This window comes from Haliaeetus albicilla, chromosome 13 (genome assembly GCF_947461875.1).
Source record: "Haliaeetus albicilla chromosome 13, bHalAlb1.1, whole genome shotgun sequence".
Lineage (NCBI taxonomy): Eukaryota > Metazoa > Chordata > Aves > Accipitriformes > Accipitridae > Haliaeetus > Haliaeetus albicilla.
The window spans coordinates 34,128,813-34,150,311 of NC_091495.1; the positions used below are offsets into that span (position 1 = coordinate 34,128,813).

A 21,499-nucleotide genomic window follows, 5' to 3' on the forward strand; every position below is an offset into this window, starting at 1 on the left:
TATGACATGACAAACCTTAGATGCTCCTGAAAAAACACTTCTACTGAATTCATCACAGAGTCAGTATACTGCTGGGAAAGCAGCAGCAGATGCTAAAGGTGCTGGAGTGCTTCAGTGTATTTCCCAGGAGCCAGGGCCCTTATTCCCATCTCTGGTGGCAGCTTTGCCCTGCAGCTGCTTCCCCCTGTTAGAGAAGAACAATACCTTGTTTCCCTTCTGTGTCTTCTATGGCTGCAAAGGTGCACTTTGCTTCCTTGTGTCTTTCTGCACTAATGATTAGGGATGAGATGGATCTGTTTAGGTCTTGGAGAATGTGGCTGCAGAAGTTAATGCTTTAAAAAAGCTAAAGCAGAGGGGAAGATGCTTCTCCACACTATTAGGCAACTCACATCATTGAATTCACAGCTGACCCACCTCATCCATTCATTGTATTCAACTAGGTACCTTATGGCTCAAAAGTACACAGCTCCCTCAAGACCTTAAAAAATGAAGGCTATAAAAAAAACCCCAATTACTCTGCAACTCACTCATTTGCATTATATTCTACATGCTGAAAGAATTAACACTATAAAAATCTCAAGAAATAGATTGTAAATCCAGAGTAAAAACACCAGGTCTCTTTCGTTTACAGTAGAACCAGCAGCATATAGAACTTAAGTCTAGCCATCCTTTCATAGCTTAACTAACTCCTCCTTTTTGCAAGATTGTACTTGTTCTTAGTGATGCAGCTTCCTGTTTTTTCCCCATGTAACCCTTTTTCCAAAGTTCTAAGTTAAGATTCCCAAAGGCTTCAGCATGCGTAGCACTCTGGACAGCTATTATATTTTACGCTGTATTTGTTTTCCCCTTGTTAGTGGTAGAAAAAGCCAGGCAGATTGGGAAAGGGTATTAAGAATCTGTGGGAGAGTTACAGGAGGAACATAGGAGACAAGCTCAGCTCTTCAGCTGGACTTGTAACTGTAATCCAACCCTTTACCTAACACCAGACATTACAGAAGCCTGTCACTTACTTACTTTACATCCCAGGAGAGAATATATGGGACAAGCAGAAGCCAGAGTTTGCATGCAGAGACTGAAGCACCCTGTACTAGAAAACCTGAGACCCCAGAAAACACAGTACAAGCAGTCAAAGCACTTTGTGTCACTCATTTTATTCACATATACAAGTTGACACTACACTATTAAATACAGACAATACAGAAGCATTAAAAACAAGTACTGTTTAAAAACTTTAAAAAACACATATTGCTTCAAGCTTAAATGGTATTTCCCTATGGTTTTTAAAGTGAATTCAGTGCTAACAATAGCTGAGGCAACTTCCTATTCACTTGTACCCCTAATGGTATAGGGGCTACTGTCAAGGTGTTGAGTCAGGCTCCATATGGCTTTGCTGCTGAGTGCACTAACTGAGCTGGAAAATAAACTGGAACATGCAGGTTACCACACGAGGCCCTCAGTTTGCTAGCTTTTGGTCCCTATCACAGTCAAAAACAAAAGAGTCAGGGAGGCCTTTATAGTTCAGTGGCACTGCATTATACCATAAAATAAAAATGAGAACAGATACACACACCTATATGTTAAAAACTTGATTAAAATGTGCATTTGCTACCTGGATAAAATTCTTACCAAAAATTCAGGTCTGCCCCTTAGTTTTGTTAAGTTTGGCTCTAAGCTTAGCTATTACCTTGACTATCTCTCTCAGCTTCCAGTGAAAGAGTCTGTAATTCATAGTTGCAAAGATGTGACAGCAGTGACTGAACAGGCATGCTACTGTATTGTACAGGGACATTCTTATGCAGTTTTCATTGTAACATTTTACATTGTAAACACTAGTCTTCACAACACTATAGTTAAATTGCAGCATTACACATTGTAAAAATCTTCTTTCACTTAGCTAAGTACTTTCAGAAACAAAAAGGAATAAACAGTTATTTTAATGAAGATTTTGGACAACTGAATATTTACTGTGTTCTTGCAAACAAAGTTTTACTTTTAAAACAGGACCGAGAAGTGTTCATCACTTGGCTGAATTCAAGAGTCCATGCAAGACAAAGTTCAGAACTTCCTTAATTGATAGGGTGACATTCACTAGGTTTTCCATTTTTTTAGTGAGTCTAATTTGATGCAAAACAGCCACCTCTTGTTAGAATCTACAGAACATAGTTAAAGCTTTTACACTTGAAAAGTTCTGCTTTCCAAGTCAATTGGCTTTTCATTAGTTAGCATCAAAACACTAAAATAATGGTTTTCCAGACTTTAGCCTGCCACATGCCAAATATTTTGCATATACAACTTGCAGTGATCAGAACTATACTATTTCACATAGTCTAAGCAAACCTACTAGCATTTTTTTAGTCAAATAATGCCCAAATGCAGGAAGGCTACCTGATTTGCAGAATAATTTACCCCTCACTTCAGCCATTATATTACTTAAACCAAGATAGTACCAACATAGCACCCAGGACAATTTTTAGCTACAGACCATTTGAAAAAGCATGGTAGTGACTCACATGACCCAATTAGTGTCACTACTGTCTTCTAGCAGATTGTTTTTGTGAGGAACAGCTCTTGACCAGACAAGGATAAAAACTAGATCATTTCCTCAGTACACAGCAGCCTTGATGCTGTTGAAGAGTCTCATGTTCTGTAGAACACCTGAACAAGCCTGTTGTTTGAAATGTTTTCAGTTTAGTACCCAGTATCCAAGGCAGAGGACATTTAAGCCTTCTATAATTATTGGAAAACCAACATCTAATGGGAAATCCATCTTAACCAAAAATGGGTACTTCAGGCAGACACACAGTCATCTTGGCTCCTCCATTCTCTGTGGGAAGAGAGAACTGTAGAAGCCGTCTTTGAAAGCATGGCAAGATGAGTCTTGCCCTACCCAAATCAAGGAAACTCTTTAATATGACAAAATGCACTGAGGGCACAGTCCCATCTGCTGTAGTTACATAAAGCCTACAAAGCCTGTGGGCAACAGGGACAGGCTGAGTTTTTATTGAATAAGGCTGTTAAACACTACTGAGCTAGTGCTTTGATACTGTTGTTCAAAGCTAGGGTGGATTTCTGAATTGAAACAGCATCAGAAGCAACTTAAGCGTATTTACAGCAGCTATTTGAAGAACACAGCATAAAAGGAAATTAAAAGAATTTCATATTGAATAAAGGCATCCTCTGGAATAGTTTGCCTCAGTTTTGGGCACTGTTCTGAAGTTTTAGAAAGTTCTAGCCTGTGGTTTACTTAAAAGTTGGAATACAGTAATTTTGCTGTGTATAAAACATAATCATACTTTGCATTCCCAGACTTAAAAGCTATAAGATCTCTAGTAGGTAGCCTGAACAACAGTTGTCACTATTTTTATAGCTTTATACTTAAAAGGCAGGTAAAAAAATCAGATTATGATTCTAGGACATATTGGTAAGATTAAAATTGAGAGTAATAAAACCTTTACTGATGTAATGTACTTAACACTAGGAGGCAGCAGTGCTTGGTCCCTTTGCATGATTACTGTGTATCAGTAACACTTGCAATCAGGCTTTCCACTAAGCCTGTAACTCTGTGTTGCAGTAGTAATTCTAGAGTCCTGCCTACTCACTGAGATTGTGGCATGAAGCTAAGATTAGTGCAGGTTTCTGCTGCAGAAGTGCAAGTGTGCTTCCTGTGAGAAGGTGTCCAGTTGGTAAAACACAAACTTCAAAACAATTAAACTGAGATAACCCAACATACGTAACTAACACACAACACATCTGAACAAAACTTTGAAGCTCACAACTACAGCAATAATCTGCCTAAAGCTTAGTTACCAAACTGAAAAAAATAATTTACAGCAGCTTGAAGGAAAAAAACCAAACAAACCACTGAGGATCTCACAAACAATGACTGTCTTACTATGTAGAAGTAGGACCTACAAAGCAAGAGTCTTCAAACTCCATTATATGTTCTTGTTTACTGGAGGGTACACCTCTCCTTCTTCCCCTAGCCCTCACTCCCCTATAGTCAAGAGTTCTGCACCCATTTTGAGAAGCAGAAAGCTGCTCAGGAATTCATCTGCAAGTTTTATCAACATGATTTTCAGGGTTACAATCTTTAACAGTATACTTGTACAGTACCACCAGATGGAATGCATATTGCACTCTGACCCCCACTGAGCATAATAGATATTCTTAAGCATTAATAATAGACTTCACGAGACAGGAGCCAGCCCTCTCCTTCAATAAACTGGCATTTACATGATTAAGCCTAGAGTGTGTCCACAAGCTTAATACAGTGGTACAACATGATACTAGTAGAACAAGCAACTGCTTATTAGGCAGCAGCTATCAGGTAATGATTGTCTACATCAGTTATTTGGTACAACAGGCACAGCAACAGCAAAACAATCCTGTAGCTGTTTCTTGCCCTGAAAATTAGTAGTTTAGTCTGATGACCTTAGAAACAGCAATAAAAGTTATCATCAGCAGATTCACTAATCAAACAAGGTTTTTTGAAAGTTTCTATATACAGACAATACTTGGTATTTGCCTGCCTAAAGCATCTACATTTATTAGTGCTGTTTACTGGCTTTCCTGTTGCCTGTCTTAATACACTTATTTTGGTAGAAGTATTAAATCAAATAGTACTATAAATGCAAAGGCACCTCCATCACACCTTTAAAGTCTTTCCCCAACACCACCTCCCCATCACTTGGATTTTTAAAATATGGGACAACAGATTATTTGTAACCAAGTTCAAAAAAGTGTTTGCTTTGACTCCCTGTATGCTAAGGTTCCCCCCTCCTCCCCCCAAAACAAGTCAACTGAAGCATTAGAAAAATTCCCAAAAGAGAAATTGTTTAAAAGTTTGGGTAGCTATATCTAAAAGCCTCTTCAAGTGTTATGGCTCCAACAATACACCCCACTGTGAGGTAGGTAGCCAAGATAAAAATATCATAACAAATATCTTAACAGCTGGAAACTCCCTATAAAAACCTTGCATAAGTAGTTTGGTTCCTTGCACCAGTGTCCTGATATGCGTAACTTCTTTTGAAGATGCCTAAGGAAATCCAAATTCACCGAGCTCTTGCTGAGTAGCATCTCATATACTCTGTCATCCAAGGGTTATCTGGTGGGGAGGGCTTTATTCGCCAAGTTTTCTCTGCTTCTGCTGATCGCACTCGCCTCTGAGAAAGCTTCCTTTTCTCCACTTGTCTCCTGTTCTTTGCTCGCAGAGCAGATTCATGAATCTAAAAGACCAGAGTTAGAATTACAGCAGGAAAACAGCCTAGGAACCCCCCCAGGAAAGCCAAGGATCACTTTGTATTTGTCCCAGTCCCCATCCTGAAGAATCAGGGTTTGCTAGCAAGATTGTATTTTCTTCTGCAATTTGTACCACTAACAGACGAAAAGCACAGAAATTTTTTATAAAAAACGCCTTAAATTCTATTCTGCATTATCTTTCCCACTTCACACTATTAAACAACTCCAAAAATCTTGAATATTTCTCAATCTTACTCTGACATATTCTAAAAACCTCAATTTTCCTATTTCTGCCATTTAAAATTCTTAAATGTCCCTCAAATATGCCCAAGCATCCCTTAAAACCTAAGCCATAATAGTAAGACCAATCCCTAGAGATTCCTTACTAGAGACTGAAGAACTTAATTTTGACAACATGCTGCAGGCACACCTACATACATTTTTATATTAATAAATTATCACATGTTCCCCAAATTTAATCTTAAGAGCCAGATTCTATGCTTGCTTGCTTCTATCTCCAGATTTAAAACCCTGTCTCTCATCTCAATTAGGGGAAAGTAACACCTTTCAAACATTCAAGAAAAGTGACCTAGCCAGGCAGTACATAGCCAGTTCCCACTTAAGGAAACATCCTTAGTGACAAAGCACTACATAATTGGAAGTGTTTCAGAAGCATCCCACTCATTCACTCCAAACTCAAGACCTGATCTTAGGGGTTCTGTAACTGTTTCCAGCATAGGAAATGTTAGAAGTCTTAGAAAGTATATATATCTCTGCTCAAGTCAGGCATCAGCCTGTTAGGCTTCAATATAAAGCACTGGTCGCTATTTCCACCACTAACCAAAGTTTATCAATCCAGTAACAGCGTCCATTATCAGGAAGGGCAGCTTCTTGCAAGAGCTGCAAGGCCCAAGTTCCTCATTTCCCCTCAAAGGATTGAGCTGTCCAGGAAGGAAAAGACTATGCTTCAACCACCTTCCAAAACAGCCCATCAGAAGCCAGCTCTATCTTATACACCAAGAACACCACTCGCCTTAATCCTCAGGTACCCTGGGTCACAGATTCAGACTCTGCATTAGTAGTAAGGTAAAGACAAGACACTGGCAGGGATATATTAATGATGTTTTACCAGCCTAGGAGAGTTATAGAAAAGAAAGAAATGGATCTGTTGTAACACGCCAACCTTAGTGTTTCTTGCTAAGCCAGGAAACAGACCCCACTACAGCAGAATCCTGGTGCTGTCCATGACCATATGAATTTTATTTGGTGCTATTTTGCTAATATTTACATCAACCCTGCAATCCATCAGCCATCCAATAGACCATTCTGCTGTCAGAAAAATGTTCCCTGTTGGCAACCCGCTGAAACAGGCTGCTAGACAGACATTTTAGCAGCAAAGCATTCGTACCTTCTCAGTGAGGCTCCCATTCCTAAGGAGTACCCCAGGAAAAGTCACTCTTTCACAGCACAAGCACTACCCCAGTGTTTATATACCTGCCTGCTGTGGGATGCCTGGTGCTAACTGCCTGCTGCTTTTCTCTTGTTTTCATGAAGTTCAGAATGCAGAGATATATTTATAACAGCCAGTTTTGCTGGTAGCACTGTAACAGCCAGAAACAAGATAGCCAAGTTTTAATCAGAACTTGCAAGTATTAGTCAAACATGGGAAGTTTCAAAACCAATTAACAGTTAAGAGCTATTTGATTTGAACACATCAAACCTCTTCAGGTTTATTGCTAGAATTATTTTTTTTTTTTTTTAGAATTTATTGCTGTAATCTCCATGCACTCAAAGGCAACCCTGAGAAGTTTTACCTAGATAATAGACATACGTCTTATCCAGGCATTGAGTAGTCACTGCCCTTTAATGAAACAGAAGCTTTTACTTACTTCACTCGCTGAAGCAGAAGCACAGACATTGTGAGTTTTCTGGCTTCCAGTATCTGTCTGTCTTTCTCCCCACCCATACAGAGCAAATGGATGTTTATTCTCCTTTGGTGCATCTGTCTTTTGAGGACTTTTGGCTGATCTTCGATCATTACGACTGGACAAGGCACTTCGACTCGGACGTCGTCCTGAACGGCTGGTTTTGTCGGCTTCCTTTACAGAAGTGTGTTCTACAGTTTTTTCTTGCTCTTCCCTCTGCTGCTTTTCTTGATCTTCTTTTTCTTTCTCTAAAGAAAAAAAAAGTTATGCTTTAAGCTCCCAATGACAACATATCAATGTCTCATTTGCACAGCCTCTCAATACAGCATTGAAGCTGTGCTTTTTTTAGAAAGGGAAGAATTAACTTCCTTTGCAACAGATGTATACCTTCATTAAATGCTTTCATTCTTTCTTTAGTGACTACAGTATTTCTAAGCCCATCCCTCTGTACATCAGCTTTCACATACTTAAACATGCCTGTTGCTCCAGGCAGTATTTTAAAGACTGTTTCCAGTGATCTTCTGTCTTCACTATTTCATCCTTCCATCTTTCAGACAGCAAACAGATGGACTGCTGAATGCCATGTAGAGGCTGGCAGCCAGTCAGAGATGAAGTCTGATAAGAGTATGTGCAATACTAAATCCCTCATATTATCAGCTTCCACTGAAAGAAAAAAGTGGTTTGTTTTCAGGCTCCCTGATTATACATACATCTTGATTATGGTTTTCTGTTTATGGAGGAGAGGGGACTATGAAGCAAAGGCTTACAAAGTGATAGACATCACCCTTGCTATCTGTTCTGTGAAGTATGTTTACATTTAAAGTACCACACTCTACAGGCAATACTCTCCAAGGCTCATTTCCCCCACACATGCTTTTTAAACCTTCCATAACAAGGGTCCAGCATTTGTCCTCCAGGCAGTGGGTATTTTAGAGTAGGGTTTGAGAGGGAGAATTTAAAGTCTGTATCATTCACACCATAATTTGCAGATGTAGACCAACACTGAAGGCTGAATCAGCATTATATAAGACATTAAATAATAAAAACACAGGGAAACAACTGTTCATAAGATCCAGTCTTCTTGCATTATAGAGCTATGGAGGAACTAGTTATCCTTTGTTTGTGGTGCCTCACAGCTAGCAGTTCTTGACCTTTCCTGCATACTACTTTTTGTATACAAAAGTTTGGGTCTTGGACTTGAGACGAAGGAAGCCAATGTCCGGTATAGCACTGCAATACTTCATAAATTTAAGAGAAAGGCTGGTAAGAAAGGCTGTAAGTAAACCTTACAATAAGGTTATAAGTTGTTTTGAACAAGTCTGTTTTATAACATCATTAAATGCAGTCAAGTGAACGCCCATGGATAACAATTACTGACTGGAAAAGAATGACCAAAGATTTTTCCCCACCTTTGAGATCTGTAAGGTGTTACAAACTGATGACAAGGCCTTGAACTATTCTGTTAATACTAATCTAATCTAAAATCTTTATCAACGATCTAGACAAGGGGATTGAGTAAGTTTGCAGACACCAAGTTGGGCAGGAGTGTTGATCTGCCCAAGGATAGGAAGGCTCTACAGATGGATCTGGACAGGCTGGATTGATGGGCCAAGGCCAACTGTATGAGGTTCAACAAGGCTCAGTGCTGGGTCCTGCACTTGCATCACAACAACCCAATGCAGCACCACAGACTTGGGGAAGAGTGGCTGGAAAGCTGCCCAGCAGAAAAAGACCTGGGGATGCTGGTTGACAGCCGGCTGAATGTGAGCCAGCAGCGTGCCCAGGTGGCCAAGGCAGCCAACAGCATCCTGGCTTGTATCAGAAATAGCATGGCCAGCAGGGAGGTGATTGTTCCCCTGTACTCAGCACTGGTGAGGCCACACCTCAAATACTGTGTTCAGTTTTGGGCCCCTCACTACAGGAAAGACATTGAAGTGCTGGAGCATGTCCAGAGAAGGGCAGCAAAGCTGGTGAAGGGTCTAGAGCACAAGTCTGATGAGGAGCAGCTGAGGGAACTGGGATGGTTTAGTCTGGAAAAAAGGAGGCTGAGGGGAGACCTCATCACTCTACAACTACCAGAAAGGGGGTTGTAGTGAGGTGGGTACTGGTCTCTTCTGTCAAGTAACTAGTGATAGGACAAGAGGAAATGGCCTCAAGTTGCAGCAGGGGAGATTTAGGTTTGATATTAGGAAAAATTTCTTTACTGAAAGGGTTGTCAGGTATTGGAACAGGCTGCCCAGGGAAGTGGTAGAGTCACCATCCCTGGAGGTATATAAAAGATGTGTAGATGTGATGCTTGGGGACATGGTTTAGTGCTAGACTTGGCAGTGTTAGGTTTACAGTTGAACTTGATCTTAAAGGTCTTTTCCAACCTAAACAATTCTATGATTCTAATCAAATATACTGCTTACAGTATGTTAGTAAAATATGACTTTGGAAAAAAGTAAAATACACAGAACCCTGTTTTAGCTCTCCATCCTGCAAATCTTCATCAGTACTGTGGACAAGTTGGAGGTGTGTGCTAGACACTGAGCATGACCCCTAAGCATTGTGGGCACAAGCAGACATTGTGACCTGAAGTCTCTGTGACTTTTAGGCCAACTGTGCCTTTTATTAACCTAACAGCAGTCCACTAGTAAGTGATTCTCTTCAAGTGCCTACCTTTGAGCATTAGATGCTGCCTTCTGTTAGACACACACAGTGTGATACATTCAAACTCTGCTGACATAAACATGCTGAACTTGCAAGTTTTCTGCCACACCATCTATTTCTGGTTGTGGTAGGGACCAGCTGCCAGCTACCTCTGTTCCAAGTCTCAGCACTTTCAGCCACCACCAGTGTACACTGGTGTGTATGGAGGGAATGCCTCCACTGGTGTAAGGAGTTCATCTAGTTTAAGGCTTGCTTGCAGATTGATAGGCTGACCACAAACAGCTAGAACAAATTTTACCTAAGTGTCTTCATTAAAAGCAGAAGGGCTTGCCAATCCTGTGACACAATAGCAGTCATTCTTGCTAATTGCTATGATTTAGCTAGTCAAGCAAGTACATGCCCAGTCTGACAGTGCTTTAGTTTCATTTCATTCTGCATCCATCCAGCTCTGATGAAATGGAAGTTGCCTGCCTGGCACACAGGTTAAGCATCCATGTACTCTTGCACTCCCTTTGCAGTTGTAGGGTAAAGACATGCCACATGCCCCAGCATTCCCATAAGGCAAGCCTCATGCTCTCTCTTGCTAGCTGTTAGTCTTGCCAGCACATTTTCTGCTGCCAACCAGCACAGAGGCCCTGGTGCTGGGCCCTGTTCAGGCTAGCCTATACACACATGCCTTTCAAGCTGTGCCGGTGCAGCATTTAGCTACAGATGATACTGCAGTACAGCCGAGTATCTGGTTACTAGCAGCCAGCAGCATTAAAGTATTGGGAGCTGTATTTGTTAAGAATTTAGTTGAGTGTCCCCACAAAACAACCAAGAGTAGTAGTCAAGGCCAAAGGAGCAAGAGAGTGAGAACAAAAAAAGGCCAGACAAATTTCACATATCTAAATATTGGCTGCACAAAGTTTCAGTCATTATAGCCAAGGCTGGATAAAAAGCATGCAGCAGTGATCTCAATGTGGTAAAAGACCTGCTCTGCACAGTGTCCTGGGCTCTGGGACACACAGCTTCACCTCTAGCAAGGCAGCTCATCCATCACAGCTGCAACAGGTAGCCAAGTATCCCCTTGCAAAACATTATCCATGCATCTCTCTACACAGCTGGCTAGGTCCTCTTCTTTGTAAGGGAGGCCATTATCAGAAGGAAGCACTGTTTGAGAAAATAAAACATTGAAGAGTGACATTGCTGTCAATTCCAAAACAGGAGTGCTTTTATTTTGGGAAACTGTTCCATCCTCCATTCAAGAGAAAATGGCATCTTCCTTCTCTACAAAGGAGAACGGGGCAACACTGAGTTCATGAACAGCAGAGGTGGCATTTAGAGACTTAAAATTACAGGAGAGTGAGGACTCTGCAATTGCATGGGCACTCTAGCTTTAAGATACTACTTCAAGGCAACAGCCATGCCTGGGGATGCTGCTCACTAGGATATAGTTCCAGCTGGTGCAGAAATGATTGAGCCAACTTGTCCCAAAATAGCAATAAAAGCATATGGGTAAATGGCACACAGAGTCCTGCGCACAGTCTTACAGTAAATGCTGTATGCTGGAGCATACTATAGCACCTTAAGAGCACCTGCTATTAGAGCAGGTATTTCAATGAATTCACTCCTACAGCACATTTATACAGAACTCAGCTGGTGAAGGCACAAGGCCCGTATCTTTAACAGTTATTTAAGGCTTTTATTTAGAACTATAGTTTATATCCAAGCCATTTTGTTAGGCATCCCTGTTCACAGGAAGGTAGAAAAGCAGCAGCTGATAGCAGGCAAGGAGTTAGAGACCCAGATGCTCAGGGAGCCCAACTACCAGCAATACCTACAAATCTCCTTCCCATGCAGTGTGCCAGCTCCAGCAGACACAGGAAACTGAACTGACTGGCTGCAGCATTACAGGGATTAAACAGGAGAGGGAAAAAGCTAGGAACGTTTAAAACTGCCTCATGGATGCTAAGCAGAGCACACTGGACAGGAGGGGATTAAGTGCTTAGCAGGCAGAACAAGGCTGCCAGGCCCACCCAATATGGCTGTTGAAAGCTCCTGCCCAGAAGGTCACTTAACCCTGCTGCATCGCCCAGCTTGCATAACAGCTCCTCTCCAGGGCTCAAGCAGAAAAAGCTGAAATGGAGCTTCTCGCCCTCCCACAGCACTGCATGCTCTCTGGGGCAGGACAGAATCCCGTTTTAAGAGCTCTGCTGACTTACTAGAAGTATCAACAACCTTCTGATTAGACCCACAGGTCCTAGGGATCAATGGTATTAACCTCTGTGTAGAGAGGTTTGCTCCTTACAGTACTACCTCAGGTTCAGGAGGAACACTTTGCACTTAAACTGCCATGGGCAGAACTCAAGAGTTTCCTGCTTTAGTACAAACTCCTCTCCAAACAGGTCAGGCCTCCTGAGGGGGACATCCACTCAGTTGTGGGTATGAACTGCCTACAGCTGGGTAGAAAGTAGTTACTACAGCTGAAACATTGCAACATCATCACTTCAAGACGCACCTCGTGTGAGGCAGTATCAGAGCTACCAGCAGCACAGCAGTTCAGAGTTAATTCAATTCACACAAGCTTCATCTGCAGCAGAGTTCAGAAAGCAATGACTGGCTCAGCTTGTTAGCAAAGCTTGTTTCCAACCAAAAAATTAGAGCAACTTGGAATCACAGTACTATAAACCCCTAAACTGACACTGTTGCATTCTTCCCCCACCACCAGCTACTCCTTCCCATGTTCTTGGGCCAGCAAATACACCTGCAGACAAGATAAGGGAACAAGTTTGAAATTGGATCTTCTGCCGAGTTGCACTAATGCAGATCAGTCACTTTCCAACTACTGTGTGCCAACTGCTTTGATACCAGCTTATCACTGCTGTCATTTAAGACCTCTCCACAAAAATGCTGAAGGCGAAATGGCAATAAGGATTGAAAGATGCCTTCATCCTGCACATGTGTGCAGCAGTATCATTTCACAAGCAACAGGTCTGACAGCAGCACTGCTGCCAAGAGCTCCTGTCTTTCACTTACCAGCCCACTGGGTTCTGTTGACAGTTTTGAGGACATGTCAACTAGACCAGTTGATTTAGGTCAAGATTTTGTTGGATTATGTTTAAAGCACATCTGTGCCTGGGCACATTCTACAGAACAGTCCCACAAACAGTTGCTGCAAGTGAAGGGCCAGAAGGAATTAACAAGCATTTACAAACTGCTTTACAAACACACAGAGGCTCATCTTAACAAGGAAAAGGAGAAACCACGGCCACACACACCATTACGAATCAGCTTTACCATGGGTACTAGGCAACATTAGTGCTGGCCAAACATACTTGGCCACAAGTGCAGTGGATACCGCTCAGCCAGAAGTCAGGTTCCCCACAGAACAGAGGGAAGCAGCAGTAGCCAGGTAACAGCCAGGATGCTGCAGCATGTGGGTGTACATCAGATTCAGAAGACAAAGGATGTCATCAACATGAGCACACTCAGCTACCCCCACAGCACTTCAGTGTAATTAAGTTCTTCCAGAAAAAAAGCAGGTGAGTAATAGAAGATTCACAGAGCAGTAGTTTCTGTGCTATCTCCTCATGTTTTAATTAGCCAGCCACTAAGCAAAAGAAGAATACATCCTTTTAATTGTCCAGTACTGAATGAGTTGCTTGCTTACATGTTCATGTACACACTAATATACAATAAATTTCCACTTAATCCAGCTGCCCAGAGTTGTTTTCAGTCCTTTTGCTAAGGACTTGCAAAGCTCTTAAATACTGGCAGAATTTGGGAATACATTTATCCTAAGCCACTTGGCAAAGAAATGCATGTTAGGTACAGATTTTTCTCCCATTGTAAGTGTAAAATTGCAAGGACCTAATAGAACATTAAGTGTTCCCTTACAGCAGCCATGGCAGAGTTGCATCAGCTAAAGAGGCACAATTGCCCCAAACGCCATGGAATGGCAGGCCGCTGTTGCTCTGCAGTTCCTTTGCCACTGGGATAAAGTGAGGACACAGCTACGTGTGTACTGGATAGTCACACACACCATCACGACCACAGAACGTGCCTGCATGAGCAGCACATCCACAGCTGTCAAGCTCTTATCCACTGCCAAAACTGACCCAACCAGAATCAGGCTACCAAGTAACTTCAGCCCCAGAGAGGAGTGATGGCGAGCAGCAGGGAGCAAGGCAAAGACTGAGCAGAGTGCCCCGGCCAGCAGCCTCTAGCCTTGGCAACTGCCAGTCCCACCTAGATTGTAGCAGGCTACCTGCTCAACCCCGCTAGCTCAATGAGCAGGCAAATGAAATTCCAGTCCCTGCCACAACTGCCCAAGACTGGCATCTGTTCAAACTGCACCAGAAAAGCTGTAAGTGCCAAGCTCTGAGTACAGCTTCAACAGCTTCCACCCTCCTCTCACTAGAAGCCAAGCCTTTAAACTGCCCATCAGGACACATCACGTTTTCCCATGCAAGCGTTCCCTGCTCTTTTGCAACTCCTTAGTGCTTCATCTCACTGAGATGCTCCCTACTTACTTCTTCCACACGTACTCCCCAGTCTTAACTTCCTCAAAGCCTGCTTGAGGCCAGCAAGATTAGACCCGCTAATACTTTGTTACATACTGGTTAACTGGGGTGCTTTGGGGAGGTGGAATACGCTACCCTGGCAGCCAGCAGCTGTGTGCACCCCCATACGGGGGCTGGGTACCACGGGCCCACCCAGCCACGAGGACTACAGCTCCCTGCAAAACCCCGCATCCCTCGTGCTCCTAAACACCGAGCCCCTTGAACAGATGACAGCATAGCTAAAGCTTTTGTGTAACACGGTATTCCCAAGGAGAATGAATGCAGTTTAGCCTTGAATAGCAGAATACAGATCATTCTGGTAAGCTCAGGCCCCAAGGGGCATTGAAACAGATTAGTCTCCCCACTCCAAACAAGCACATCTAGCCCCAGAAAAGCCCCCAGGCAGCTTGAGGCTTCTCAAAAAATCCTTCTCAAGGATTTTTCCCTGCTGCTGTACAACAGGTATACACCCAATTCAAAATACATTGCAAAACACCAGTCAATGGCTCCAGATAAAGTTTTCTTTCATTGTAGGTAAGAGATAATAGCCTAAGGGATTAAAAAATGCCAATTTGGGAAGGTTGACAGTGCTGTTACCCATCTACCCACTCTGCACAGTTAATTCTCAAGACATCAGAAAGCAAGATACACCAGAAGAGAGCAAAACGTTATCAGCCCCGCACCCACTTAGGCCTACAGAGCTGTCTGCACTCGGCTGCAGACCCCAGACCAAACCCGGGGCAGCATCAAGAACCAAGCGTTCAGCCGAGGCAGATTACGCGTGCAGATGCAGGAAAGCAAGCGCGCTGGCGCACAGTCCAACTCGCCGCTGTTGGTTTTTGGTTGTTTTTTGGTTTGTTTTTTTTTTTTGCCAGAGAACCTGCTTATATAATGGCAGAGATGCTCCGCTCCCATGGCAACAGTTGACATAAGCGGCTGTGACTCAGGATGAAGAGTAACCACCGCCCGGCTCTTGCAAAGAGACGCCTCCGATGCCGCAGCCGCGGCTTCTCCGCCGGCCTAGCAAGGATCCGCCCGGCTAGCGGCGCCTTATCGCCTTCGGTCGGGAAGAGCGGGCACTGGGGACAGTCGCCGGGGCCCCAGCTGACGAGAGGTGTCACCCCCCGAGCCCCCCAGCCGCTCCGGCCTCCCCTCGTTGCGGGGGGACACCGCCTGACGCCAGCGGCGGTGCCTGCTTTCCTCCGAAAACGCCATCGTCCTCCCGCAGCGACCGCCCGGCCCGGGGCCCTGCGGACGCCCCCGCACCCGAGGGCGGCCAAGACGAGCTAGCCGGTGCCCCCCACCCCCCGGTCGGAGCCCTCTTTGACGCCCCCCGAGCTCACCGGAGACACACGCAGACACCCCCCCCCCGCCGCCATTACCCCCGCTCCCTACCGGGGCTCGCCCGTCCCGCCTCGCTCGGCGCCGCCGCCGCCGCCTCCTCCTCGTCCTGCGCTGCCGCGGGGCTGCCGGCGCCCGGCGGGGAGGGCGACCCGGCGGTGCTGCCGCTGCCGCCGCCGCCGCTGTCCTCCTCCCAGCCGTCCCACAGCCAGGGCCGGTGCGCCTGCTCCAGGAGGCGGCGGCTGAGGCGGTAGCGCAGCAGCTCCAGGTAGCAGGCGCCGCACGACTCCCACTTGGGCTCCTTGAAACGCTTCATGTACTCCGTCTTCACGCGTCGCGCCGGCACCACCATGGCGGGGCCGCGAACCGCCGCCGCGACCGGGAACCGCCGCCGCCGGCCGGGCCCGCCCCCTCCCGCTGCAACGTTTAAATCCAAACAGCGGCGCTCGGCCCCGCCCCCGCCCGCCCCGCGCCAATGGCGGCGCGCCGCCCCTCCCCCCCCGCCCCAGCTTTGCTGGCGTCACGGCACGCGCGGGTCCGGCGGGGGGGGGGGGGGGGGGAGCGATAGCGCTGTGAGCGGGGGGAGGGGGGGGAGGCAAAGCGAATGAAAGAATGAAGTGAAATTAGAATAGATTCAAATGAATAGAATAGAATAGAATAGAGTAGAATAGATTCAAATGAATAGAATAGGATAGGATAGAATAGAATAAAATAGAATAGACTCAAAGAAATAGAATAAATAGATTCAAAGAAAGAGAATAGAATAGATACAAAGAAATAGAATGGAATAAACAGATTCAAAGAAATAGAATAGAATAAATAGATTCAAAGAAGTAGAATAGATACAAAGAAATAGAACAGATACAAAGAAATAGACTAGAATAGAATAGATTCAAAGAAATAGAATAAAAAGAAGAGAATAAATAGGCTCAAAAAAATAGAATAGAATGGATTCAGATAAGTAGAATAGAATAAAGTAGAATAGAATAAATAGTATAGAATAAAATAAGGTAAAATAAAATTGAAATAGAAAAAATAAATAGAATAGAATAAAATAAAATAAGATAGAATAAAATAAATAGAATAAAACAAACCAAAATAAAATAAACCAAAAAATAAAATAAACCAAAATTAAAAAAAATATAAAATAAAATAAACCAAAGCACTGCAGCACAGCCAAACCCCCCCTTGCCCACGCTTCGGGAGCAGGACCCAGCGCCAGGCTCGGGGCTCAGCCGCCGCGAGACCCTCCACGCTACCCCAGCACCGAGCACCCCCCCATGTGCAGCAGCCCCCCTTCTTCCCCCAGCCCGCACCAGGGCGAGCCGTGACCGGGCCCCAGCGGGACGAGGGTGCCCGTAAAACCGGGGTGCCCCCGGCGGTGCTGGAGCCCCGGTTGAGGGGGGAGACCCGTCCTGCCTCGCTGCACAGAACCGCTCCTGCCAGCGGAGATCTAAAACCACGGGGTGCAGAATTAAGGCATTTGCGACCACAATTCCTTTCTTCCAACACCGCAGCAGGGGTGATTGCCAATGTGCGCTCCGTTTCTGCGAGGCAAAAGAAAACCCAAAACGGACGGGGAGCAGCAGTCGGCCTGCCGAGGGGACGCAAAGGCGGCTGCGACGACGGGGACCTCTCTCCGTTTTGCGTTAATCTGCTTTAAAAAAACCCATCTCCGGTGAGCGCCGGCGTAGGATTCGCCTAACCCAGGCCTGCGTGAGGTCACCCGCTCGGGAAGACGAAACCCTTTGGAGATAAACCAACGAGGCCTCTCCTGGGCGCCCGCGCCACACCGGCACGGCCGGTTCTCCCCCGGACGGCTGCACCGCGAGCCATGGCTGGAGATTTCCTCCGCGCTCTCTCGCACGCTCCGTATTTAAGGCTTCGCACCCGAATCCCGCCCGTGCGTTACGGCTGTCCTGGGGACGGTTTCTGCGATGCCATCGCCACCGCATCGCCCGAGCGTCCCAACACCCCTCGGAGAGGAGCCGGTGGGTCCCCCTTGTCCAGCCCCAAGCCTCTGGCCGGCGGGTTGCAAAAACCCCATTTTGGGTAGCCCCAAACCCGATTTCCCCCCGCCATGCGCAAGGCGCTGCACGGCGGCTCTCCGGCCGCCTCTCCAGCCGCTGCTCCAACACACGGGGGCACTGACGGATTTTCAGAAACGGTCCTAGGAAACGACTTTTTTTTTTTTTTTTTTTCTTAATAAGGAGGCAAGCAGTATTTATTCCCTTGCCTTGCCTTGCCTTGTGCCTCCCCTAACTGGCACAAATGAAAAAATGCAAGCTGACGCGGGTACCCGGGATGGAAAACGCTGGCCCAGACTGTTCAGCGTAACAAAAGTGCTGCGGGCTTTAATGTGAGGGGCCGGTGGTTATACACAGCACCTCTGCCTGTGCAACACATTGATGCAATCCCCAATACAGCTGATATAACCAAATGCAGTCGAAACGATGCTCAGACCGAGCAGAATATAGCTCTCGGTTTTTACACAGACCGGTTGAGGCTTCGCAGCCCCGTGGTGCCCTGGTGTGAGTGATGCTGCCTGACCTCTGCAGAAGCACTGGGATATTCCCCTCCAGCCCTCGCAGCCCCCCCAGCCCTTGCAGTTAACGCAACGGCCCCGTGACAGCAGGATCTTGGGCAAATCCAGGGTCCCCCTCTGCGATTCGGGAAAATGCCATCGGGAGAGGCCAACCACACTGGCGTCCGGAGCCTGGGGCTGCAGGTGGGCACATTGTACAGCGGCGTTCATAAACCTATTAAGCTCCATTTTAAAACCAGTTAGAGCTTCTCTGGCTCCCTTCGGCTCCGCCGGCTGCTCTCAGGGGCAGGCAGCGATGGAGCTACAAGGGAGCGGAGCCTGGGCAGCGTATCTACCAGGAAAACGGGCACAGAAATAGCACTCCAGAAGTGCCTACCATCACACAACGGCTTCAAAAACGAGCGAGGAGCAACTTCTGAGCGCGCCTTCTCACCGTGCCGTGCCGTGCGTGGTGCCTTTCCCGAGGCGGACGTACAGGACCCTTGCCTACACGCTTTGCTGGAAGATGCAGCGGTTTTCCCCCTCTCCGTGCTGTCCTGGGGATCGCATTTGGGAACTGCCTCGCTTATTCATTATCCCCACCGAGGGCTTGGGTGGCAGCTGGGTGGGTTGTCCCTGCTACCTTCTCCCGTTGCCCTTACTGGTACCTCTGCCATCCCACTGCAGTCCAGCCATACCCTCAGCACCGCCTGCTCTAACGGAGGGTGTTTCCTGGAAAATAACAGGGGACAATTGGTATAAAAATACCTGTAACTGAAGACAGCACTAAAGAAGACTGCCGTAGCAGCGCAGGCTAGAGAGCAGAGCTGATCCCTCCCCAATTAACCAGGACTCTGGTTTGTTACTCTGATATTCTGCTCAGTCTGTATGAGCAGATGACATTAGTGGATTTCATATAAATGGACAAGGTCTGGGGTTTGCAGCATTTGCTTTCCATCTAGAAAATGTTATTTTGTACAAAATGTCATTTTGAGCCAACCTGCACATTTTAGCTTGGCAGCTGTGGTTACGAAAAGGCTGCTGTTGTTCCTAGGTATGATTTTAGAGAAACAACCGTTCGCAGCTTTTCCTGCCCAGAGAACCTCTGTCCCCAGTTTAGGAAGATGCAGCTGTATCAGAGGTACACAGATACTCTCTGGTGCCTTCCCTTCCTGACAGAGAAGAAAGAGTTCACCTTTTGCTGGGCCAAACTTCTCCTGGGGTGCCCATAAACTGCTGCCCAGTCATTAACCCCTGCCTCAGCCTCTGCCACACATGAAACGCCAGAACAACAAACACCAGATCCTGGCACACAGTCTGTCAGTTCCCATTTTCTGCATTTTTTTCCCTAAACTCTGCACACTCCAGAGCAGGCACCTACTCTTCTTATCAGCCTGCAAGATATCAGCACTTTGTGAATAACATAATATTGTTAGTAGCTGCCTCCACCCATCCTCTCCATCGTACCGTGCTGGTTTTAGGGCCTCTATCCCTTGCTGGCACGAAAACGAGCGCCCAGCCACACGTGTGCTATGAGGTAAGTTGCACCTTCACCCTCCCGCTCCAGTTTTTCCTTTGCAGCTCAACCCTCCCATCCGACGGTTTGCACATACACCCCAGAGTGCCTGGCGGATTGGCAGCAGCTAGGCTTGGAAAATGACGGGGGACCATTTGTAGAAAAAGACCTGTAACAGAAGCACGCAGAGACTCCCAGCAGCGCTGATGCTGCAAATCACACGTTACCTAAGGCTGATGCAAGCAGCAGCGGTGGCTGCCGGGCACGTTCCCCACGGCCTGCCACAATCAATCTCAGGTTTACAGTGGAGAGACCGCCAGGCAACAGGGGCCGGTGTCCCTCCAGGCCTCCCACCATCCCAAACCAGCTCCGGAGACATTTGGCAGCTCTGGGGGAGGATGCTGAGACTGTCCTGGATGAAGGACAACTCCTTCCTCACTCCTCCAGTTAGACACAAGCAGCTCCGTGTGCACCAGACAAGAATGATTCCCCATCCTCAACACAGCAGCTCTGGATGTTCTCAGCGTAGCTGTATAAACATCATTATTTTTTTAATCCTCAAGAGTTTTGGCTTCGATACCTCATGACAGAGATGTCCATGGGCTGAGAGTAGCCAGTCATTAAATGATTCCTGAATGAGGAACTACAATATTTATGAAGCTGATACTAACACTAGAATTTCCTCCCTTGCATATTTTCCTGTTTTTTTCACTTCATTAAAAAGCAAAATAAAGACACCATAAGACTGAAATTCTAAACATGCTTTTTCCTTTTAAAGCGCTTTTCCCCTGAGGATCTTAGTTATGCCTCTTAATCCTTATTATTGCTTTCCTACAGGTAGTAAACCAGGTGGCCAGGTAGGTCTAGAGTTTCAAACCAGATCCATGGCAGATGACTGATCAATGCCAAACCCCAGGAGTCCCAGTTCCCTCTGCTACCTCTGTTCGAATGGGAGCACCAGCGCTTCTCACCAGGGAGGACAGCAGCTTTACTTCTGTCTGAAAGAACCACAGCAAAGTCAACAGCAGAGACATAACCTGATTTTTATGCAAAAAGCAGCGGGTAATGAAAAATGAGCATGGATGTTATTTTGCAGAGTGTGGTCACAGAAAGATACAGGGTAATCGCACGGGTGGTTTACACATGGTTTGGACTTGCAGTCTTTTGCCATTGAACCTCTCTGTGGCTCTGGGCAATAAGAGGGGATAGTGGACAGTTTGTATGTAGTAGGAGTGGAAAATTACATGTCAACACATCTTTCAGATTGGCAGACTGGCTGCCAGCCGAAGCGGGAGCTGTCATGATCTGAAATTGGGCTGCCGAGGTATTGCTTGGGTGAAGTCTGGAGGAGAGAGAAAACAGGGAAAAGAAAGAAGCTGTTTCTCATAGAGAACCATATTTTTAAAGTATTTAACAACATCAGATCCAAACCAGGGAGAATATTTTGCCAGGCAGGGAAAAAACACAGACTTCCTAGAGCTGTGAAACTCTGCCTTCACCTAGATCAGTGAAACTCTGCCAAATACTAGGGGTAGCTGTCCCAACCGCTTCACAAAACAAGCCATCGCGCTGTTAATAGAAGCCTGGTTAATCCCGCAGATGTGGGTTCTTTGGTTTCATGGGCTATTATCCCTTTTAGGTCTGCACCAGCTGCCCACAGGGTAACACTGTCATGAGAGAAGGATCAGAAGAGCTGGTTCAAATGCTCTCTGTGGGGCAGCAGTAGTGCACTTGGCTGCAAAAGTCCCCCAGAACTGCC

General features: G+C 45.9%; 1 protein-coding gene across 1 annotated transcript; it reads right to left on the reverse strand.

Moving 5' to 3' along the window:
- Positions 1 to 1,132: 1,132 nt before the first annotated feature.
- CCSAP (centriole, cilia and spindle associated protein) lies at positions 1,133 to 16,124 on the reverse strand. The gene is made up of 3 exons (XM_069800760.1): positions 15,755 to 16,124; positions 7,128 to 7,411; positions 1,133 to 5,225 (listed from the first exon to the last, which is right to left on the reverse strand). The coding sequence occupies exons 1-3, from the start codon at positions 16,050 to 16,052 to the stop codon at positions 5,052 to 5,054; spliced, it is 756 nt and encodes a 251-aa protein (XP_069656861.1). The 5' UTR covers positions 16,053 to 16,124; the 3' UTR covers positions 1,133 to 5,051.
- Positions 16,125 to 21,499: the final 5,375 nt, after the last annotated feature.